We start from the raw sequence: 25,002 nt of genomic DNA, 5'->3' as shown, positions 1-25,002 counted from the left end.
ACCTTTCTTTTGCTTTTTCTTAGCTTCTACATATGAATCAGCCTAGACATCCATCAACAGATGAATAGATAAAGAAAATGTGGTATATATACACAATGGAGTTTTCTTTAACCATAAAGAAAAGTGAAATTATGTCATTTGGAGGAAAATGGTTAGAACTTGAGGTGGTTATGTTAAGAGATAGTGGTTTCTTAATAGTCATATTTGCTTTGCTTTTTTCAGTGTTTCTTTATTGAAATAGTATATAATTTAAAATTATAATAATTTTTAAAGTATATTTTATAATTTTTTAATTTTTTCACTTGTTTTTGGAACCTTATTGCATTAGTGATAAGACAAAACAACATTCATTTTTTTATACTAGAGCATTGGGCATATTTCATGATATATTTAGTCAGGTTTTAAAAGGTACAATGCTGCCTCCAGAAGGAATTTCTGATAATAACCATTTGTCATTTTTTATAGTCTGTTGGTATATGAATTCTATTCTGGCCTTTAAATCTTGTTTAATAATGAAATGCAATACTAGAAAAGATAAACACCCATGATCTCACCAGATAAACTTATTTCTAATTGTTTTGTCATGTTTACTTTAGATACTTTTAGAATCAAACTCTATACATTGACTTTTTTTTGTATCCTGCTTGATCCTTTAAAAAATATATTTTTTTACTGTATGTACACTTTTAATAGGACAGAGCCCCTTCTTCATCTTAAAAATTTACTTGACTATTCTATTTCCCATAAATTTTTAATTAGCTTTTCAAATTCTGTGAAAGACACTAAGGATTTTGCTTGAGATTACATTGACTTTAAAGAGTAATACGGAGGAAATCATGTTTATAATATCAAAGTTTTTTGTTTGTGAACATAGAATCTTTCTCCATATATTTAGACCTTCTTTGAAGTTCTTCATAGATTATAGATATGTACTGTACTAGTATATTTGATGTATAGTTATATTTATATACATATATAATCACAAAATAATGAATATTCAAAAAGAATGAGATAAATTGAAACTTATTTTCTTCCACTATTGCATTTTGGAGACCATGTGGGAAATGAGTTTTATCATCTTTGTGTGTGTGTGTATATGTATGTGTGTGTTTTCCTGATGTTCATCATCCTATTCCCCAGTTATGATGTGTAAGAAGTCAGAGGAGAAAAGACTAGATACCTTACTCCCTCCTTATAAACCAGTTACTGGATGGGAAAAAAGACCCTTGGGATTGAAGGAGTATGTCTGGGAATGTAGATTTACTACCTTACTTTCTTTCCCCATCCCCTTCCATCACAGCGAAAGAGTGAGGAAGAGAAATGTAATTAAGAAAAGTTAGGTTGGGGTTGTGGCTCAGCAGTAGAGTGTTCACCTGGCACATGCAAGGCCCTGGTTTGATCCTCAGCACCACATGAAAATAAATAAAATAAAGGTATTGTGTCCAACCAACAACTAAAAAATAAATATTAAAAAGAAAAGTTACAGTCACTAGTGGAAGATGATTTGCTCTTTGTCTTTATTTTTTGTATTCTCACTTATATGGTTTTTCTGTTCTATTGTACATCACCACTTTTAGGCTGAATTTGTAGGGAAAAAAAAAAGAAAAACAGACAAAAAAAAGAGGAAGATAGCCTTATAGTCATCTAGTAATCACTAGTGCTACTTTTATGCAAATTAATTAAATTCCTAGCTTATAACTGTAAATTTTCATGAAAGTAAATTATGATTCAGGTTATGTTGCTTCTTCTTTTAAGTAGATGTCAATATCTTGATATCTTTGATTGGCATTCTATATCTCTCTCATTGAGATCTTTATTGAAAAAAAAATCAGGTTCTCTGTAATTGAGATACTTTCAGACTAATTTTAGCAAAACATTTAAGATTAACCATAGATTAGTTGATTCAAAACTCGTTAATCCTATATCTGAACTCATAGATCAATCCTATGATTTTATTTCGCAGTACTGTTGTGGAAATACAAATGCTTTATTATAAAAATTTCCTTTTCATAAAAATTGAGGGATGGTGTAATATTTATTATTTTGGTATAGTTGTACTTTTTGTTTTTTCTACTTTGTCACCATGAGAGTATTTAGTGATCATATTTTTTAAACTATTTAAAGCAAGTTATTTTGAGAAATGTTTATCAAATAAAGGTCTTGGATTTCATTTAGATAATAAATTTCTTTGCTATATTTTATTGATGCCATCACTGGAAGAGACTGGAGGAATTCCTAGAGAGGAGGACCACAAATGTTGACTAATGTTAGAGAAATGAATTTAAGACATGTCAGTTAGATTCACAGATAGTGTTTTAATTAGGGAAACAAAGATACATTCAAGGGAGAATATGGGCAATCTCAAGAACTAGAGAGGCACCACTTGGTCTGGGGTGTTAACATTTATTGAGGGACAGTAACTATGGATTAGACTACAGGTGGAAGCAGGGCAGAATTATACAATTTCAAGCCGGTTTTTGTACTACTTGTATATTACCCTGGTATTACATGACTTTTTGCAAGCAAGGGCATGCCCCAAGGGTGCAGGCTGGGTTGCCCATGAGTAGTTTTGTTTTGAATTCCAACAGTTCGCAGGTGCTTCTTTTTCTCTTGAGACTGAATATATCTTTCTCTGTTTTCCCACATTCCTAGCTTAATGTTAAGACAGTATGTTCTTTCACATTCAGTATGTCTGAAATGGAACTGTCTTACAATTGAATGTGTGGTTTGGATGTAGAATCCATGGAACTGATGTTCAACCACACTGGTATAGCACACCTACTCTTATTTTCTGGTTAGGCAGTGTTCCTTATTGTTGTGGCTGGTCATTGCCTCACACTGGATCTAACATTTTTAAATGTAAGAAATTGATTTTTTCCTCTCTTTCTAAATCATAAATAATCTGTTTTTAGGTTGGAAGCTTTCTTAGGATCTATAGCCTCCATACCAAACTACAATCAGTGAATTTGCAGAGCCAGGCATCATTGTTAAGCCTAGAGTTTCATCTCCATGGAGGTACTAGTTATGGTCGAGGAATCAGGGTCTTGCCAGAAAGTAACTCCGATGTGGACCAACTGAAAAAGTAAGCATTTTATACACCTGTTTAGAAAATGTACATAAGGTATTCATTAAACTAATTTCAAAGGTAATATTGTTCCTGGTGGGTCTCTGATAGGTTTGATCCTCATGGCCTTCTATTATATTCTCCACGTTTTTAAATAGATGAGCCAAATGATACAACCTCAAGTGATTATAAGTTCAAATAGCCAGTTAGTAACAGAGCCAACACTATAGTCTAAGTTTCTAGTAGTTCAAGTCTGCTTTTTACACTCATGCTCTTCTTATACCATTTGCTATACTAAGTATAGCAATAAACAGTGGCAAGTAGATTTTAGCCAAAGTTTGGAAACTTTATTATATAACTAAAATTTCTAAAATATTTAATCCTGCTGTGGGGAGAGGAAAAGAAAAAACTTTCTAAAGGGCTTAAGATTAAATAGGTAACAGAAGTGTTTTAGTGTATGAATTTTTAAACTTTTAACAAAAGTGTCTTTAACTTTTGGATATGCTCAGAAAGTAAATAGTATATTAATTTAATTCCTGTATATGCAATTCTTTTTCTTGAGCTATTCTTAGTGGCTACTGTGTACAAAAATATTTTTAGCAGTATTTTAGACAGACAGAACAAAAAAAATAACTTTTATGTATCTCCAGAGATAGAAAACACTTTATTTTGCTGAACAGTAATTTGATAAGTAATATTTAAATTTTAATTTATTTCAGTGAATTTGTCATTAAAATTAAAAAAAATCTATTTTACTAATTTTATGTCATTTTTATTTGTATTGCAATATATAACAACATAGCATTTCATTATTTCATTTCTTGAATCTACAGTGAGATTGTTCTGACTCCGAATGTCTATTAAATTGCCAGAATATTTTTGTTTATAGTATTTCATTGCCTTTCTGTTCCACTTTTATCTTTCTAACCTTGGGTTTTTAATTATGAGGGCTTTGGAACCCTCAGATAATCTAATGGAAGCTGTAGACTATTTACTGAGAATACACAGAAAATTGTATAAGTAATTGCAGTGGAATCCTGGATTTTTGTGGTTGGAGCTAAACTTGCTGTTTTGACTTTGTGTTATCAAATTTGAAATTATATTCTTCCCATTTTAGAGCTTTAGAATCTGCAGATTTGACAGCTACTCAGCGTTCAGATATTATCTCTCAATCAGAACATGAGGACAGCTTTCCAGCCCTTTCAAGTAAGGACAGTTTTTAACTTTGACAGTTTAGTTCCTGATAAATAAAATTGCTACATCAGTATAATTATTTTCTTTAGTATTTCACTGTTTCTATCTCTCTTGTTTTATTTATGTGTGTGTGTGTAAATATATATATAAAATATATATATATATTTATGTATATATATATATAATAGAACACCCTAAACATTCATCTGTATCCTATGCAAAGTATGGTTCTTCCTAAATTTATAATTACATTTCCAAATTAGAGTGATAGTGACTGCTTGATTTATGATGTGTGTGTGTGTGTATATATATATATATATATATATATATATATATATATATATATATAAAATGTGTGTATTCATTAAAAATTCTGTATTATTTTCTAGGCAACTACTTTTACTTCTCAGTTTCTAAAATGAACAAAGGATGATTGTGCTGCTTTATTGATTGTGCTGCTTTTTATCAAAAAGCCCAATAATTTTTTGCTCATATATATCTTAGATGTATACATAGTTTCCATAATCTAATTATAAGATGCTATCAAATTATTATATTTTTGTATGTTTATATTTTTGTCTACCTGAATAGATGACTGTTCAAGTCTGAACTTTAAAACTGTTCAGCGTGCAACATTTCTTCTCCTTTTCCACTTTGACTTAATATCTGGTTGTACATTCTGACCCGTAGAAGGTACATCAGGTTTTTAGTCTGATATTTTTTAACAGTCTAACTCCTATCCTGCTATAATCCAAAAAAAAAAAAAAAAAAAGTTTTATGGGTGTTTACTCTCTGGCTATACCACTAGTAGTCTAAAATTAGCATGCATTTCTTAATAAACACTTAGTAAATGCCTGTGTCCGTTATTTTTTTAATCCTGACAACTGCCTGTAAGATGTATTATTTTCGCTCTTTTACAGAAAGGAAACTGAGGCTATGAGTAACAGGCATCATTTAATTTGTTCACAGATACTTACTTATCGACTGATGATAAAGCAAATCAAGTTCAAATATAGGGTATATTTGACTTTCTGTTTATAAATTTATTTCTCATTCTGTCTTAAAACTCTTCCCATTTCTGTCACCTCAATAATGGCATTTTAGCCTGATATATAACTATTCGCACTACCATTAAAAGACCAATTATTACAATTGACACCATTTAGATATAGTGTAATTTGTAGTTATACTTTCTTGCAATCTCTTTTCTCCTTTTAAAAGTGTTTTATTGTTTTTAAATTACACAGTAATATTCAAAATATCAAATTGAATACTTGTCTGTATGCCTATATCCCCCTCTATGCCTTTCTCCCTGAAATAAGGTTAATAGTTTAATGTGATTCCTTCAATAACTTCATATTTCTAAAGACATACCTAACATAAAGAAATAAAACTTCCCTCTTTCTTAAGTTATTACCAATATGGAATCATGCTATAATAGTTGCTTTTTTAACAGTATATTTTAAACCTCTTTCTGCACTGATTCATATAGCTTAAACTCATTATTTTAGTAATCACATAGTATTGTATTATACAGGCATAATGATATTTAGTTAGCCATTCTCCATTTGGTAGACATTTAGGTTGTCAACAAGTGCTTTGTAATTGCAAGTAATGTTTGAATAAATATTAAACACATTTACTTTTATGCTTTTACTTCTCTTAAAAAAAAAAAAAAAAAACTACTCCTACAAGTGGAGTTGATATATTAAAGGGTAGACATATGTTTTATGTTAATAGATACCACAAAATTTCTTACAGAAAAGGTCATCAGAATTTGTACCTGAATAACAGCATAGGATAATGTCCTTTCCTCCACGACCTCACAGTTCTGGAGGTTAAACAGTGTGTATAATTTCTTGACAATTTGGTAGGTAAAAGGAAATGTCTTACTTAATTTTCGTGAGCATTTGGAAATCTCAATATAATTAACAGCTCTTTTTATTTTTTTTTCTTTCAATTTTCTGTTCTTACTCTATGTGATTTTCTTTTGGATTCTTTTACCTTTTTTATCAATTGATGGTAGACCATATATATATTTTGCCATATTTTCTCATTCATCTGCTTTTATGGTTTCTGCATTGTTTACACTTCATATTGGAATGGTAGATGTTAATAAATAAATTAGATTCATTGAAATTGTACCACGTCACCTTGAGATATCTGTCCAAGTTCTCTTGTTTTTTGGTGTTAGTCATTAGTGATGCTGAAGAAGAAAGGCTAGTCATGTATGTGTTGTATATGATGCTCCATAAAATAAATAATATACTGCTATATATAATAGAATGAAAAGTAAAGCAATTGTAAAATATACTTGTCTTAAATTCCTCATTTTATAAATTAGATAGTATTTTACAAATTATTGGTTTGATTTCTACTTTTGCTTATTAAAGTAATATCCTGTTTAATTTAATTTGTCATTGTATTACATTTAATAAACTTACTAATTTATCCACTTCTTCATTTTCATGGTGTATTTTTTGATATATTAAGAATTTTTAAAACATATAACAAGGTTAAAACAATTGTAGAGAGAATATTATATACTCAGTACCTAGATTCTCTGATTCATATTTTATTTTATTTGCTCTATTACATATTGGTCTCTCTCTCCATTCCTCCTTTCATTTATTAGTCTCTATTTTTTGGTTCATTTTAAAGTAAGTTTCAGATATCAAGCCTTCTAAACACTTAAGTATGAATATGTGTCATTAACATTCAATAATTGTTTAAGATTATTTTTAAGATAAATTTACATTCATTGAAATGACAACCAGTTATTTCATGTACTACTACATGAGTTTTACCTGATACATAAACATGAATAATTCACATTCTGCATACTTTTCTGTTTTAGACCTTCAAATAAGTGGAATCATGAGTTATCTATTACACAAAGTATGTTTCTGAGATTTATCTGCACTATTGCATATATCTGTAATTTATTCTTTTCTTAACACTTTGTGGTATAGTGTAAGGTAGACATTTTACTTTTAAGTAGGAATTTCTAGTTTTTATAGCAATGTTTATTTCCTTTTCCTGTTTAGATTACTTCAGTGTCTTTATCAGAAGTCAAATGGATGTAAATATAGATTTATTTCTGTTTTCTGTTCTTTACATGTTAGTATAGTGTGAAGGATGCATCCATTGTTCCCATATGAATTTTCAATTGTTCCAAAGCTATTTCTGCTTATCCTGTGAATTATCATGCTGTCTTTGTCAAAAATCACCACTGTAAATGTGGCTTTATTTATAGATTATATATTTAATTAATTTAATTTGTCAGTCTTTATGCCAGTACTATGTTGACTTGATTACTATAATTTTATAGTAAGTCTTAAAGTCATTTACTATAAATCCTGCAGTGTTTTTCTTTTTCAAGATTTTGTTCACTATTCTAGATCCTTTGCATTTCCACTAAAGTAGTAGAATCTGATTAGCAATTTCTGTAATAATGCCTATGCAATTTTGATTAGAATTGTATTTAATCTGCAAAATATTTGGGGGGAAATTGATATCTTAACATTGTCAAGGCTAGAAAATCATGATGATAACTTATGTCAACATTTATTTAGGTATTCTTCAATTTCTCTCAATAATGTTTTATAGTTTTCATTGCCACAGTAAATTTGTAATTCTTCTTTTTCTTTTCTTTTTTTCCTTCTTCCTGTAGGCTCTGGATCAGTATCACTATATGAAGTAGAAAGATGCCAACAGCTGTCTGCTACAAGTAAGACCAACTATCATTTTTGAGATAAGGAACAATACTACAGTAATGAGCATATTAAAGTTTGCTCTTACACTTAACTAATTCCTTCTTGCCTAATACTAAGAGTAGATATCATAAAACAAAAATAGGTCTGCATTTAACTTTTATTCCTCTATCTCATCCTATACAGCATAAAATGTAACCCATGCAGAACCTGTCTCTGATTGAATATATATTTTAAATCATGTATCTCTTACTATTTATAAAAAATATCATTGTACAATTTAACAGTATATCAGGGTTTATTTTTTAGTTTGAGGATACAGAATATATTATATGACATTAATTTTAATCACACTATGTCTCTCATAGTGTTAGATAAGGAACTTCTTAAAACATGCCACAGAACTTATTAAACACACTTTAATTAAATGTTATATACTATTATAAAGATATGAGTTTCTCATATGAGAGAAAGGGGATACAAAATATGGAATGAGAGAACACTTAATAAAACTTGGTGTTGTATTGGAACCAAAGATGCCCTGTAATTGTGGCATGATTTTATATGTAGCTATAGAAATGGTGACAGGGGTGTGTGTGTGTGTATCCATATATTTACATGTATACATATTCATATAAAAGTACATGTATGTGTATATACCAGTATCAACCTATATGCACATATGCCACCTGTATCCATGAAAGGGCACAGAGGCAAGGGTACTCCACTAACAATAAGTATAAGTGGTCTACAGATTTTGGTTTAAAAATATGCAAGGGCTCCTTAGAGAAATAGCAGATCTGGGGCTAGGACAAGGGAATAAGATAAATTTGAAATATCTTAGAGTGCCAGAAAATAAGGAAATTCTCAATTAAATGTTTGGACATGTCAAATCTAGGACAATTTGAGCATCAAAATATATATTAGTGATGGATTAGAACTTATTGTATGAGCCCTAGTTGATAACAAACAACAGTAAATAAATGGGGTTGAATGGAAATCTCTTTCTTATGGAGAAATGACTACTACATATGACTACTAATAAATATAAAAAAATTAAATTAGAAAAAAATCCATCATTTTGCAATGATATTAGTAATTATTGATTTAATTGTGAATCAGCGGCTCCTAAGCTGTTAGGTCCTAAATATTTGATGAAGCATAGCTTATTTGCTTTTTCTTAGGTACCTCTTTACCAATTATGAGGGGGCAAAATAGTAAATTTATAGCAGGCTAATCACCTACACCAAATTTAAAAAGTTATATCTCCAATAATGGAGACAACGGTATTATATGCCCTTTGATGGATGCACTGAGCAGCACACATTATCACAGATATTGTCTTTGCCAAAAATGTGTAACTTGTAATTGAACCTGAGGGTAAAACTAGATACACCCAAATTAATGTTTATTCTACAAAGTAAGTGGCCTGAACTTCTCAAATAAATGTCAAAAAATAAAAGCAGGATTGGACTCTGAACCAAATAATAAAATGCTGAAAAGAACTTTTTGGAAATAGTTAGAAAAATTTGAATAATATCTGTTAAATTAATGTTAAATGTTTTGATGTTGAAAATTGCCCTGTAACTATGTCATTGAAAGATCTTGTTCTTGTGAAATACAAACTAAAGTATTTGGGGGAAGGAGGCATGATATCTAAAAATTATTCTCAATTATTTCATTAATAAAAATACATATGCAGAGAGATAAAGGCAGACTGACAAGGTTAAATGTGACAAAAGCTTGGGAAAGGGAATATAGAGGATTTTTGTATTACTCTTGCAATTTCCGTTAAGTTTGAAAGTTTTAAATAAAAAGTTAAAAACTTTGTCTCACAGTGTTAATTGAAGCAAGTGCCAATTTTAAACTAAACTGATTGCATCTACTTTGGCCTTTTGCTTTTTAAAGCAAAACTATTCCACTGTAAACTCTTGGCCTCTTACCTCCTTGAAGGCAAATTTATTCAGTGAGGCTTTAGTTGGATTAAAGCTGGATATAGGAAGTAATGCTCCTAGCCATTTGAGTGTCAAAGTGTGTGCATCCATTCCATTTTCTAAAATAGAAAAGTATTAACTAATTTAGCAGGCAGAGTAAGGGTTGCTTTCTTACACTGAGGGTCACCAGCAATTTTGTACTCATCCCTGTATAAACTGACCACTGCTATCCCAGACCTTTCCACCATCAGCTGAGGAAACCCATTTTACCAGGCTAAGCCTCTATTGCTTTTGTCTTACTTTTTTTCCAATCTAATTCTTTTATTTCTCATCTTCCTTCTTCCCTCCTTTTCCTCTCTTCACCTTCCTCATTCATTTCCTTCCCACCTGACTCCTTTTCCTTCTTGTACTTTACCACCACCATGACAATTTGGTATTCCTTAATGTCTCTTGTCACTCTTGGAATTGTTTATTATAAATGAAAGTTCTGTAAAGAGTCTCTTGTCTTAAATATCATGGAGAAGAACTTGTCTGGCAAATAATATTGAGCAAATGTGTTTTGTTATATTCTGTTGAACAATGTCAAATACAACTTAAGCTGTTACTTGATAGAGTTGTTGCAGATATCAGTATTATAGTGAATATTTTAAAATGTTTCACAGGTAACATATTCATTTTCTTGATGAAATAAACTTTACTGTTTTCCTTAAGTTAGCCAAGAAATCACTTTTAGTCTCATATAAAAATACTAAGTGTACACTTACTAGACAAATTATTTCATGAATGAAGTATTTGGATACCTATTGTGTGCCTTCCTGGCCTTCCTGCTGGGCGTTTGCCACCAAGGTTCTGGTCTCACTCTCCTCCCCCAACTCCTCCCCAATTTTCAACAGTAACATTATCTGCATGACAGTGCTGCCTAAATTCTAATAAGTATGCATCCAGGAATAATATGACTTTTGCTTTCTTGGAACTGACAGTTAACAAAGTATAAGTTAATTAGGCTTTATAGTGTATATTTGGTTCTGGGGGATGTCATGAATACACTTAAGGCTCTTGTAAGCTATTCTGATTTAATATAAAAATTCTGTACAGTACTTACAGATCATCAGTATTTGGAGAAAACACCATTATGTGCCATTTTGAAACAAAAAGCTCCTCAACAATATCGAATCCGAGCAAAACTGAGATCCTATAAGCCCAAAAAACTTTTTCAGTCTGTCAAACTTCATTGTCCTAAATGTTATTCACTGTAAGTATTCCAAAATAAAGTTATCATGTTATTTGTATATAAGCATTACACATACATAGTTTTAAGTCCTGATAATGATCAAATTGTGATTTCATGTATAGTATTTTGAAAGAATGATAATGTTTTTAAGGGAAATGTACAATCTCAGAGTAGATTCTTCTGATTCAATCTTTTTCCCTTATATTTCCTTTCAATTCGTTCTTAGTAATAATAAATAAAAATATGTGCTATTTTTAGATCTGAAATTCACCTTAGTTCTGATGAATGCCTATGAAAATAATAAATTAGAAATGTATTTCGGGAGAATTTCTCCTTTGTTACAAAATATATATGTAAATATAAATCTGTTTTAACTGGAATTCTTGAAAAATGTAGGTAATTGGTATTTCTACTTAAGTGATACAGAATTCTTGTTAGAAATATTTCTGTCTAGTTAAGAACTATAATATAAAAAGCACAATTTAAATTTTGTGTAGTAATTAAGAAGTTCTCAGTTCCTTGGTGTCTTTACTATAAACATTAATCATAAATAAGTAAGTAAACAAATGCAGGTATGTATATAGGACTGTTTTGTAATCTTGTTAATATGTACTCAGCTCAAGAGATATTTGGAAAGTTATTTTTTAAGTTTTTGCTCATATTTTTAATGCAATTTACCTGTCTTCTAAATATATAAAATGATGTTAATGAAAAGTAGCTAATGGATGGATATGTACATTTGGATACCAAAAATCAAGCTTTCTCTGTAGTGTACTATGATGCACATTATATACATGAACATGTATATTTGTGTTGCTATGTTATTTAGTAATTTCTGTGTACATTAATATACATATTTTCCCTCTGAAATCTAAGAATAATACTGTTTGGAGTGGTTTTTGATCATCAAATATCTTTAAATTACATGTGGGACCCATTAGACCTTGAATGGTAGTTAGGATTAAAATATATGTAAATATTTTACTTAATACTTGAAATATTATCAAATTTTGGATCATTAAATTCTGTGTGTAATCATGTTGCATGGAGCATGACGTTAAATGTGTTCTTTGTCTCTCAGATTCCAAGAATGAGATCCACAAAAAAAGTGGAGGGTAGAGTAGCAAGATTTATCTAAGTCAGAAAAGGCTCCCACAGTACAGGAGTGGTCCTAAGGGAGGGTACTGCTGGCTATTTGTTGGGGGTTTTTAAAGGCATGTGTGATGGCCCCTGGTAGGTGATTGGTGGAACCTATGTAAATGAAGAATGGAGCAGTCAAGCTCTTTAAGTTCTGGTTGAATAAACCAATCCAAAGTGTATAAGTTTAATCCCTTATTTACATAATTAAGAGGACAGGCTCAACCTTGGGATTTGGTCCTTTAGTTGAATAGAAAGTGCTTGGGATAAGAGTAGATTTTGTGGTTGGCCATTGATAAGGGTAGCTAAGGAAGGGCAATTACTGTTGAGGCTGGCAGAAGTAGCCACAGAATGTTCTCAAGGCCTAGTGTCTCCTTGTAGGAAGGCCAGGTCTCTTCCCTCCCACCTCCTCAAAGGCCCTTATTCCTACCTGCCTACAGGTAATCTACCTTTCTGTGTTAATCCTACAGCTCTTTAAAGCAAAGCCCCTATCTATAATCCCCCTTTAAACAAATGAGATAAAGTTATACAGCTAATTGACAACAGAACCAGGACAGGCACATAGACCTTTTGATTCCAGACCATGCCATTTCTACACTATGATACTTTAACCATGTGACTTAATTACTAATTATTAAAGGAAGTTTAAGATTGGTTGAAAGTATATGGTCTATGAAAGTGAGATTAACTGGATAAAGAGAGGGAAAGGGAGTTGCTGCATTTTTTTTTCTCCCACTGGTAATTTTCACATTCCTTACAGAGGAGAACAGATTGGTATAAAAAAAAATAATTGTAGATCTGCTTAGCCACAAAATACCAAATATCTATTGAATAAAATTACTTGATTTGCACAGTGAATTATTTCCTTAAGAAAAAATAGATTAATTGATCTGTATATAAAAATGGAATTTTAATTGGATGCTTTCTTAAAGTGGAATTTTTAAGATTAAACCAAAATTGCTTTAAAATACTTCATTGTCATTGATTTTAGGCAAGAAGTTCCACATGAGGGCAATTTGGATATAATTTTGCAAGATGCTGCAACTCAATCCCCAGATAACAAACTACAAAATACATCATTATATGATTCAGAGATCTGGACCACCAAAGACCAAGGAGGACGAAAAGTAGTTGTTCATTTTGTGAAGAACAATGGTATTCTTCCACTTTCAAATGAATGTCTGGTTTTGATAGAAGGTAAGATATTTAAGCTGTTGTTTTTTAGAATACTGCTTTTACAGATTAATTACCATTAAATGTATTTTACAGGCCACCTAATACATATAAATGAAAAATACTAGTAATTTAAGTTTCACAAAATTGAATGTTATATTAACTAGATTCAAATATATTATACACACACATTCATCTGAATTACATTTTGAAATTAGACATTAAACCTAAGTACTTATATTCATCCATCTTGTTGGATTCTTGCATGTGATCTTGTCAGTTCCAAACTGATTATTTAGCTGAGTAATAATAGTGAGCTGATTGCTATTGTATAACTGCTGTTGTCTTGGCCTCTGGATGTCACTGTTGTTTCATAAAAATAGGATGAAAGTCTTGTATTGATGTCTAAATCAAGGAAGAGACCATTAAACAAGTAGGAATAACTTGACAAGTTTTAAAAGAAGGAAAATTTGGGGCTGGGTATACACCTAAGTGGTAGAGTGCCTGCCTAGCTTTCATGAGGCCCTGCAATCAATCTCCAGCACCACCAAAAAAATAATAATAATAATAATAATAAAGTAAAAGAATAAATCTTTATTATGTTTTCTTTTTCATTTTATTTCCATTTCTGTCACATTTTATCTAATATTTTATATATGTAATACAACTTTTCTCAAGACAAGTTTAAAGTTTCATTATTTTCCTTAAAGCTTTTCTTCCTATATAATTTTCCATGATAACTAATTTGCATTGGAGAAATGCTTCCTTCTGTTTTATAATAATAATGATTGTATTATTTTTATTACTGACATTTTTTATTCATAGGAGTAATACTGCTTTTATATATTTTATAAAGCATATATATATGAATATTCCTGTTTATAAAAATGGATATCATTTTCATGAACATAGCAATTTTCTAATATAATTACACTGTGCCCAAAACTACTCTAATTGGTGTTTGTTATATATCCATTTAACCATCCAAAAAAGCCAAATCACTTTGTGATTTATGTTAATTTGTCTGTTTAAAAATTCATTTATTAGATTTTAATCTTACTAAGGACAGGATACATGTTTACCTCTATTTCTAATTTGCTGAGAATTTTTGTCATTAATGAGTATTAAGTTTTGTTAAATGCTTTTTTTACTGCATCTGTTGATGTTATATTTATTTTTCTATTTTAGCTTGTAGATGTGACAAGTAATATCAATTGATGTTTTTAATGTTGAACTACCTTTGCATACCTATAATATATCTCATTTATAGATGAATGGTTACTTGAATACATTTTTTAGATTCTATTTCCTGATACTTGTTGAGGATTTTTATATCTGCCTTCATGAGAGATATTAGTTGGTAGTTTTCCTTTCTTGTAATGTCTTATTCTGAATGAGACAGATATCATTTTTAAAATGTTTGTGTAGAATTCACTATTGAAATTGGGCTTGATTCTTTTTTTTCCCCTCCTTAGGTTTAGCTATTGATTCAGTATTTCATAGATAAAGTTTTATTCAGATTATCTGTTTCTCCTTGTGTGAGTTTTGGGAAATTGTTCATCTAAGTTAACAAACTTGTGGGTATAGAGTTGGTAATAATATTCCTATTGTTTCTTTTCAGATGTATTCCTTTTATTATTAATATGTAGTTTCAAAACTGAATAATTTTAAACTTACTCTGAAACATAATTCATTTGCAACTCTAATGTTGAGTCATTTTATCATAATATTTATTAATATCTTGAGCATACTATATGCCATGCACTATACTACATAGTTTAATATTTTATCTTTAGCTCATAACAATGTCTGTAAGCTATATATTGTCCCCTTTTTAAACAGATGGGAAACCTGGGACTGAGAAGATGATAAATAGCTTAAAATTAAAGAGCTAGTAAATGGGAGAAAAAAAACTCAAACCTATGTTCATAGTCCAAGATGAATCTTTGTACCCATTATAAATATGTGTCTTTCAGTAAGAATGCCTATATATATAAACCTTTCTAACACTGCTATTCATACATATAATTTTAAGCATCTTTTATTTGTACTCTTTTGTTTATTCTGCATATTTTTATTCTGTGCCGGGAACTGAGCTCATCATCGGTGGTATTGTAGCATACAAGACAAAGTGTTTTCTTTTGTGAACTTTATGTAATAATTAATAAAAGTAGTCACATGTGACTCTAAGTACTTTATAAATATTAACTCATTCAATCTTTATAATGACTTTACAGTATAATGGTATTATAATTCTGTTTTTAAAATGAGGACACTAAACTCTGCTGGGCAAGGTTGTGCATGCCTATAATCCCAGGAGACTGAGGCAGGAGGATTGAGAGTTCAGAGCTAGTCTCAGCAACTTAGCGAGGCACTTATCAAATCAGTGAGACCCTGTCTCTAAATAAAATATTTAAAGAAGTGTTGGGGATGTGGCTCAGTGGTTAAGCGTCCCCAGGTGATATCCCCAGTACTACCCCCGCACACCAAAAAAAAAAAAAAAAATCGAGGAAATTAATATACCAAAGTAGCTCAACCAAGGTTATCAAACTCGTGTCAGAGCCAGTGTTGGGTAATCCAGTGAAAATGGCCGGGCAGAATGCTCACAGTGTTCTTTGGAATGTTATTTTGCAGGGAACATTCATGGAAAAAGAGTTTGTGAATGTTCGGTCGTTCATTGCAGTTTTAAGCAAAGTAGGCAGGGTTAAGTGGGGCTACGTATAAGTATCTAAAAGATAGACTGTAGCTTTTGGCATATGAAGCTTTTAAATAGCTAGCTTCTTAGATTTTGAAATTTAAGTAGTTGTGATCAGTATAATAGAGCAAAAGTATGACTTCTAGCTGACACAGAATTGTGGAAACAAAGATGGGACTGTACAAAATCAAATGCAGCCGAGCTCACTGTTCTTACCAAAATTCAATCATTTATCAGTAATAAACACTCAACAGATTGTTACAGTCTTATGTTTAACTTCCAGAGTTCTGAAAAAGTTAATTTTGGTAGTTTTTGCTGATGTTCTTGTTACTTTTATGGAAAAAAGTATTTTTGAAGGTCCAGAAGTACTTGCAATTTAACATTACAATTTCTGTCCAATTTTCATTAAATACACAAAGCTGATGTTTAAACATTATGTTCTCTTTCCTTATAGAGAAAAGGAATTATCAATCTAAGTAAAAAGATAATTGGATTTGAGTTCTAAAGATAATTCTGTCTTCAAATAATGGAAAACCATTGAGCATACTGTTTTCTTAGCCAACTTGGTGGTTTTAATGTTTATCCTGTCACAGAATTAAGGGAAGTGTGATAATATTTCCAGGAAAAATGAATAAACACTGTATTTGAGTTCATATGACATAAACTACTCTACATAGGTATAGTTAAATTTAATATTGATCTGGAAGCTTAAAAGATATTTCAAAATGAAAGTACAGAATAGCTAAAAGATATAAAGGGTAGAGTAATTATATATTTGATCAGTTTTAGAACTATAGACCTGCACTATCCATTCAGTAGTCATTGAGCCACATTTGTCTACTGAGCATTTGAAACTAAAACACATTGAGATGGGCTGTAAGTATTAAATATTGTACAGTAGTTTTTGAAGATTTAATGTAAAATAATTTATTAGTCTTTTTACTGACAATATGTTGAAAATATTTTGAATATGCTATATTAGATGAAATATATTAAAATTTCATCCTATTTTAATGCAAGTACTAGAAACTTTTAAATGAAGTTTGTGATATATTTCTTTCGGACATACTACTCTAGACAGAGATTGTATGTGAAATCTGGTCAGTCACTTATTTTTGTAAATAAAGTTTTATTAAACTATAGTCATAAAAAAGATATTTCAAACTCAAAACTATATTTGTTTAGACATTAATAGCAATAAGAAATTTAGCAATGAGAAACCTATAATACTTTCGTTCCCATCTTTGTTCTCTTGGTTATGTGAACCAAGGTGATCCCGGCATAAAGAGCAGTTTATTTAAATTTAAGATGATGGTTGAAATTTCACAAACTTTGTATTTTTAATCAAGTCTCAGCATTAATTTTTTTTAATTTTTAAATTTGGGGTACTAATGATTGAACCCAGGACATTTAACTACTGAGTCACATCCCCAGCCCTTTGTATTTTTAATTTTTATTTTGGGACAGGATCTCACTAAGTTGCTGAGGCTGACTTTGAACTCATGATCCTCCTGCCTCAGCCTCCTAAGCCACTGAAATTATAGGCATGTGCCATGGCACTAAGTCCCAACAATTTTGTATAATGTTGTTATATATATAGGATTTTTGTATAATGTTGTTAATATATAGGATTAATATTTTTTACCATGAGTGATTAAATCTCTAAATTTATGACTTTATTTTTTTCTGTTAATCTCTTTAGTATTTACTGTATCTCATGTGTTACTTAATAAGTATTCCATTTTGCCTTCATTATATAAACCTGATATGGCTTATTTAATAAACCTGGATGGCTAATTTATTCTTTTTTAATAGGAGGTATGCTTGGTGAAATATTTAAACTCTCAAACAAGTTTCATAGTGTAATTCCTGTGAGATCTGGCCCTGAAGACCTGGAACTCCTAGATCTTTCAGCACCATTTCTTATACAAGGAAAAGTGTTTTACTACGGGTATGTTTTCAACCCAGGGAATTTTTGGAATGAAAAACTATATTGTTAGTATTTTGTCCCATGCACTAGTATATGTTTAGCAGATACTTAGTACCAACTTATCTATACAGATGGTTCCCAACTTACAATGGCTGGAGTGACACACACTCAGTAAATTTTGATTTTTCCCTGGGCTAGTCATATGAGTACAGTACTCCCCTCACAGGGCTGGGCACTGGTAGCAAGCTGGAGTTCTCAGCTACAAGATCAAGAGGATAAACAACTAACACTCTGCAGCAGAATGTGTTGCTAATCTATGTGCTCTCTAGGTTAGATGTATTGAATGCATTTTCAATTTAAGGTATTTTCAACTTAAAATTGGTTTATTAGGATGTAACTCCAAAATAGATCAAGGATTATCTATGCTAGATTTTTCTATTCTATTAAGCATTATATATTAAGCACACAGTGTTTGAAGTATAAGCCTACAACATTTTTTTTTTCCTCAGACAGATGCAGATACTTGTTTTCTTTCACAAGGATTTAGATAATAGCTACAGAGAAAATTTCAGTGCTGCAAACTTAATAATAAGTGATTGAATTCCAGATTTGCCAGGACATTAGATTAAAAATTTGATTGCACTAAAAATTAAAAGAATGCATTATGATATATAAAGAGATATCTAGGTTTATAAGGAAAGCATAGAGATAAAAATGCCACCTGCTGCTTGAAAAAACAATCACCATGGAAATGTCCTGCTTTGAGACCTTGGATTTTAGGATGGATGAATCTTGTACTATCTATTTGTCCTACTCCTGAATTTGTAGCAATTGTTAGTCATTGTTAAAAATGGCTACATCTTGATTTCCATTGAAAAATTATTTACTGCAGTTATTATGTTTCCCAGATTGAGAACTTGGAGTCTCTGGTAGGCATCCCCCAGGTTCTATCCCCTATAAGATACATCAAAATGCTTCAGTCATAAAGTGGAACTAATTATTTGCACCACTGAATTAAATGCCTAGGTTAATATTGATTTTTACCTTGATGTGCCCAATATCTTTATATCTCTCACTAGATACATGACCTCAGAGTCATCTTCAAGATTTATCCACCAGTTAATTCAACAATCAAAACCTTTTATGTTCTGTATATTTCTTCTTGAATGAAATCACTAACATGGGATTTTCCATTTGTTTTGTTTTATGGGTGTGTGAGTCTGTGTTTGTGTGTTCATACACACCTCTTCTCTCTCTTGCCCTTCTTCTGACTTGACTTCCTTGTATAGGGTAATTGACTACTCTTAAACTTGGAAAGCAGTTATTAGTTATGAACTCTAGAATGTCATTTGTTAATTTACCAGTATTCTATTTTATAAAAGTTATTTTAAGGATGTCAGCTTTTCTCACCACTTTCAGCATGAACCAATACAGAAATTTTGTTTACATGTTAAATTTTAAAGATATTTTTAGATTTTCTATTACTTGAATATCAGCAGCAAAAGCCAACATGTCTTTTAATTGATTTCCTTTTTATCTTTAATTATAAAATAACTTTAACTTACAAAAATATCAAAAAAATGTCACAACACTTATGTACCCTCTACTTAGATTTAGCAGATATTAGCATTTTAGCATTTTTCAGACTTTACATTTAAGAATTGGTGTTTTACAGAGAAGAAATATGTCCTTATAACAGACCCTTCTCTAACCCTTTTTTCTCACAGGTAACTATTTTTCCAAAGTTGTGTCAGTCCTTCTCATGCATGTTTTGATGCTTCTGTTTTAATATATGAACTTCGTAAGCAGTATATCTTATTATTTTTTGTGTTTTTTAAATGTGTGTAAACTGTTATATACCATGCCTTCTCATGTGCAGCATTTTTAAAATTCAATGTTTTTTTCAAGACTTATCCATGTAGATTGTATAGATTTAGGTTATTTTACTATCTGTACTCTATCAACATATCATAATTATTCATCTATTTCCTATTAATTGGTATATGCTATTTAATTTAAAGATGACAATACTAAATCATCTCCTGTTACACATTTTCTTTGTCATAAAATCATTTCAGTGATCATGACCAGCAGTTTTGTTTTTTTAGTTTTTTTATATATTTTAGATATTTTTTAGACTTTTTTTTTTTTTTTTTTTTTTTTTAGATATATACTGGGATATACATACCAGGACATAATCTAAAATGAATTTACTACTATGGGTCCTTGCCAAAAGAGTTTGAAAGTGACTACTAAGTCGTTTACCTAGAACTGGAATTACTGGGTCATAAGATAAGCATATTTTCTGCTTTTTTGGGAAAAAAGCTGAATTGTTCAATGCTTTTAACAATTAATGGTCTCATCAGTAGTATATAAAAATTTCAATTTCTATTATGTTCTCTCCATGAATTGGTGTAAATCTAACTTATAACTTTATTAGACTTCAAATGGTGTATATGTATTTTCTAGATGATTATTGGGTTTATACAACCTATATGTTTATTGACTATTTCAGTATTCTGTTCCATCAATTCCAAGTTCACATCTTTTGCCTGCTTTTCTATGTGATTACCACTCTCTTTTTAGTTTAAATTTGTGCATGTGCATGCAACTGCTTGTAAATATTCTTCTGTAGTAGAAATACTAATATTTTGTCAGTTACATACTTAACAGTGCTATCTATATCTTTCTAATTTCATGGTTTCCTTTGTTTTATGGAGTTTTAAAATATTAATATAGTCATATTTGCCAAAATGCTTTCCCAAGCCCATAAAAGTTTTTAAAAGCTTTCTTTATGTTGTCTGGACATGATCCTTTTTAAAAAAGATTTAAGCTAATGGTTCAGTATGTCTCTTTAATGGTTATACATCTTCTAAGTATTTATATTTTGTTAATGAAATATTTCTAGAGAAGTATTCATTTCATTTTTTAAGTTTATTGACATACAATTGTTGATTATATTTTCAAATTCTTTTTAAATATCTGCTTTGTTGTTGCATCTACTTAATATTGTTTGTATGTCTCTCTTTTTTTCCTTGAGTTTTCTTTGTCAAAACAGATGACTTTTGTTCATGATCATCCTCTTTATTATTGTACTACTGCTCTTTGTCTTCCTTTACTTCTTTAGGTCTCCTTAGTTTTTCAAACATTCTATATTTAGTGCTTGCCTCAACTAATTAATTTTTAATATATTTTAACATTTATAATTATAAATTTCCTCCTGAGAATATAGCCATAGATTTATCTCAAGTTTTGAGATAAATGTACATTACTTAATAGTTGAGTTAGAGTTTAATATGTCCATTAGATCAGGCGTATTAGTTATAATAAAAAATTCTGTTTCTTTTGTGATTTTATTGATTTAAACATTTTCTTATGTGTGTAAACATCCTCTGTGATTTTGAGTCTCTTTATTCTGTCACCATTTGCTATATATATTTTGAGGCTCTTTTCTGAGTTCATTTAGTTGAGTATTATTGGTCCTTACAAAAGGAAAACATTTCTAACCATAATTTTTTTCCTTAAGGTTTGTTTTTGCTAATATTTTTTATTGTTTTCAACTTTTTTTAGTATCTAATTCTGTTTTCAAGTTTGTGTCATCCAGTTTTAATATGTCACTTATAAATTGTTTAGTTATAATTAGCAGATGAATTTAAATACATTTTAATTATTAGTATGTAGTATATATCTTTTCATTTTTATTATTTTCTACTTAGCACATTTTTAGTATATTTTTACTTTCTTTAAAAATGTTTCAAGTCTTTCTGTTGAATTGATTTTCTTAAATGTTCCAAATTTTGTCCTTTTTCACCTTTTACTGATTTGGAATTAATAAGTTCTCTTATTTTGACTTATTTCCTTAAATCTTTAATTAGTATACTTGCTTTATCAGTGTCACAATCTAATTAATATTTCAGTCTCCTATTTTAGACAATATTATTATTTCATTCAGCTGTCTTTTTAGTTAGTTAAGAATCATTTATGACAACTAACAATAAAAAATTAAAAAAAAAAAAAGAATCATTTATGTATTTGATGATTAGGTGGTAAAATTTAATACAGTTACCCTGTTTGCCCCAAACTGAAAATAAAAGGAATCTTTTGAATTTGAATTTTTATTTTTATTCTAGTATATTTTCTTATCATATGTCATAAATATATGGTGATGTGTGATTAAAAAAAGAATTACTCAAACTTAAAATATGTGGTATATAAGCAAAGCAAAATGTCTATTCTAAATAGTGTACAACTTTAGTAGTAACATAAGTTTAGATATTTTTACATTTTAAAAGAGAACTGTAGTATTAGGCATCATAAACTATAAACCTCTATATGTGATTATTTGAAATTTAATTAGTATTCTTTTTATTTTTTTTAGTATCTAATCCTGACTGCTTGCTATAAAATCAAAAGAATTCTTAGAAATTATCTCTTTCAACTTTTTAATATTATGAAATTAAGAGTCAAATTAATTAATGATTGGCATCTGGAATTCATTCCTCAGTTCTCAAAGTAGATTTGCTTATTTTGATCCCCATGTATCTTTTTTATTGCTTTTATGTTAAAAAAAGCCTTATTTTTTGTTAATGCCCTTTTGAAATAAGTACATTACAATATAGGTAGTACAGTACTCTTATGTTTAATAATTTACCTTCTAAACTTATATGTACTTAAGCAGCAAAAATGTTATAATAATAATTAAATTACTTTTAAATATTCACAACTTTTTCTTTTATTAATTTCAGATGTAAACAGTGTTCTAGTTTGAGACCCATACAAAATCTAAATTCTGTTATCGATAAAACATCATGGATTCCTTCTTCGGTGGCAGAAGGTTAGCTAAATTTCCATGTCGTACAGTTTTAACTATTCCTGTATAAGATCATCTCACTGATGTATGTTTTAGCGTTTGTGAATATAAAAGGCAGAACTAGGTTAACTTTTTTTAAGGGAAATCATTTACAGTGATTTTATTAAAATATAGTCTACATGTTTAATACATTTGCCAAGTACATTTCAAGAGTGTCATCCTATATTTTTCATCATAATGCAAATTTTAATTATCAATAATTTGTTTTCTCATTAGTCACTGATCATAAATACAGGTTCTGAAAAATCACTTCAGCTCTTAAGTGCTTTGGGATTGGAAAGGGTTTTAGAGCAATTACAACTTTCTCCCAATATAAAGAATCTTTTCATATTGAATTCTTAACTATGGTCATCCAGCCTTTGTTTAAGTCTTTCAATGGCAGGGTACTCATTACATTTCAAGGCAGCCTGTATTAGATACTTTTGCCAGGAAGGGGGCAGTATACAGGGGATTGAACTCAGGGGCACTTGACCACTGAGCCACATCCCCATGCCTGTTTTGTATTTTATTTAGAGACAGGGTCTCACTGAGTTGCTTAGCACCTCGCTTTTGCTAAGGCTTACTTTGAACTTGCAATCCTCCTGAGCCATTGGGATTACAGGCAGCACCACTGCACCCGGTTTAGACACTTTTAACATTGAAGCAAAATCTCCCTACCTAGAACTTTTAATATGCACCATTCAGTCTACTAGAATTATTGAGCACGTCTATTTCCTATTCTGTAAGATAAACAGACTTAGTACATTTGAGGATATTTGTCAGGCCTCTGGAATCTTATTTCTTCAAGCAGGCACCCTCATTTTCTCTAGTACTTCTCCACATGTTTGTTTTTCCTCCTCAGTAAACATTCTACTTTGCCAAAGTTCTTAACTGGGGTTTGACATTCAAAGCTGGATGCAGGATTGCTGACATCTAGCCAATTTCAAATATAATGAAAAGTTTTAGCTTCTCTAAAACTGGACACTTAGCTTTTACTAGCCAAATTTTTAGTGATTAGATATTTATTTCTATACCTAGTTGTATGTTGTTCCTTTTGTAATACAGATGTATGATACTGCTGTCTCATATTTTATTTGTGTTCTAGTGAAATTCCATATTGTTTTCTGCCGCAGTCTGGCTGGGCACAAAATCACGAGCCACTCAAACAGGAACAAACTTTATTTTTAAACTCCCCGCCAATGCCCCATACGCTCCTGGGGAAAAAAATGCCGACCAACACACGCTTTTCCTTTGAACTTCTTGATGTCAGGCTTGGTCTTCCCATCAGTCTTTTTGTTGTTTTGTTTGTTTGTTTGTTTTGGCAGTACTGGAAATTGAACTCAGGGCCTTAAGGACATGCTGAGCTACATTCTCCTCTCCGACACTTTAGTTTCTTTGTTTCATTCATTCATTCAGACAAGGTGTCACTCAGTTGTCCAAGATGACCTCAAACTTCTGATCCTCTTGCTTCAGCCTCCTGAGTAGTTGGAATTATTGGCAGGAGCCACTGTACTGACTTCTATCATATTTTTAATGCAATTTTTTGTTTGTTTTTGTAGATCTTCTGTGTAAGTTTTAAGTTGTTCCTTCTTGGTTTTAGTTAACTATTCTAACTTATTTGAGACCTTTTGAAACCTGAAAATCAATTCCTCTGTAATAATAATATCTGTTACATGCTTAAATTCATGTCTGTGTGCCCTGATTTATTATTTGCCTACTTAATTAGTACAGTTAGTCCTACAGTTTAAATATGGGTTCGGTAGATGGAAGCTAAGGTATGTAAGCATATTGAGTATCTTTCATTTCCGTATACAAACATGATTTTGTGTCTTTAATATCTTTCTTATTCTTCATCTTTTCATCATGATGAAATCCCAGATTCTGAGATTTTTGTTAATTCAATCAGATAATATTCCTTAAAACATAATAAGCGATCCCTTATACTTACAATACAAACAGGAGTGGCATGTTTAAAAAAAAAAAAAAAAAAGAACTGCATTCTATTTTTTTAATCCTGCTATTTTAGTTTAATTTTCAGAAGACTAAATGCAGTGTATTACAATTTATGAAATACTTTATGAT

General features: G+C 30.4%; 1 protein-coding gene across 5 annotated transcripts in view; it reads left to right on the top strand.

Moving 5' to 3' along the window:
- The window catches only part of Pot1 (protection of telomeres 1), a 104,874-nt gene that overhangs the window by 74,881 nt on the left and 4,991 nt on the right, over window positions 1-25,002 (top strand). For all 5 annotated transcript variants that reach the window (XM_071612829.1, XM_071612830.1, XM_071612828.1 and 2 more), the window contains 7 exons: window positions 2,913-3,082; window positions 4,182-4,270; window positions 7,932-7,988; window positions 11,001-11,157; window positions 13,265-13,470; window positions 17,957-18,092; window positions 22,817-22,905. In XM_071612829.1, the coding sequence (XP_071468930.1) occupies window positions 2,913-3,082; window positions 4,182-4,270; window positions 7,932-7,988; window positions 11,001-11,157; window positions 13,265-13,470; window positions 17,957-18,092; window positions 22,817-22,905 (904 nt within the window). The remainder of the gene's footprint in view (window positions 1-2,912; window positions 3,083-4,181; window positions 4,271-7,931; window positions 7,989-11,000; window positions 11,158-13,264; window positions 13,471-17,956; window positions 18,093-22,816; window positions 22,906-25,002) is intronic.

The sequence above is a fragment of the Marmota flaviventris genome, chromosome 1 (assembly GCF_047511675.1).
Source record: "Marmota flaviventris isolate mMarFla1 chromosome 1, mMarFla1.hap1, whole genome shotgun sequence".
In the NCBI taxonomy this organism is placed as follows: domain Eukaryota; kingdom Metazoa; phylum Chordata; class Mammalia; order Rodentia; family Sciuridae; genus Marmota; species Marmota flaviventris.
The sequence above is the reverse complement of the archived record's forward strand: the minus strand, read 5'-3'. Positions and strand labels throughout refer to the sequence as shown.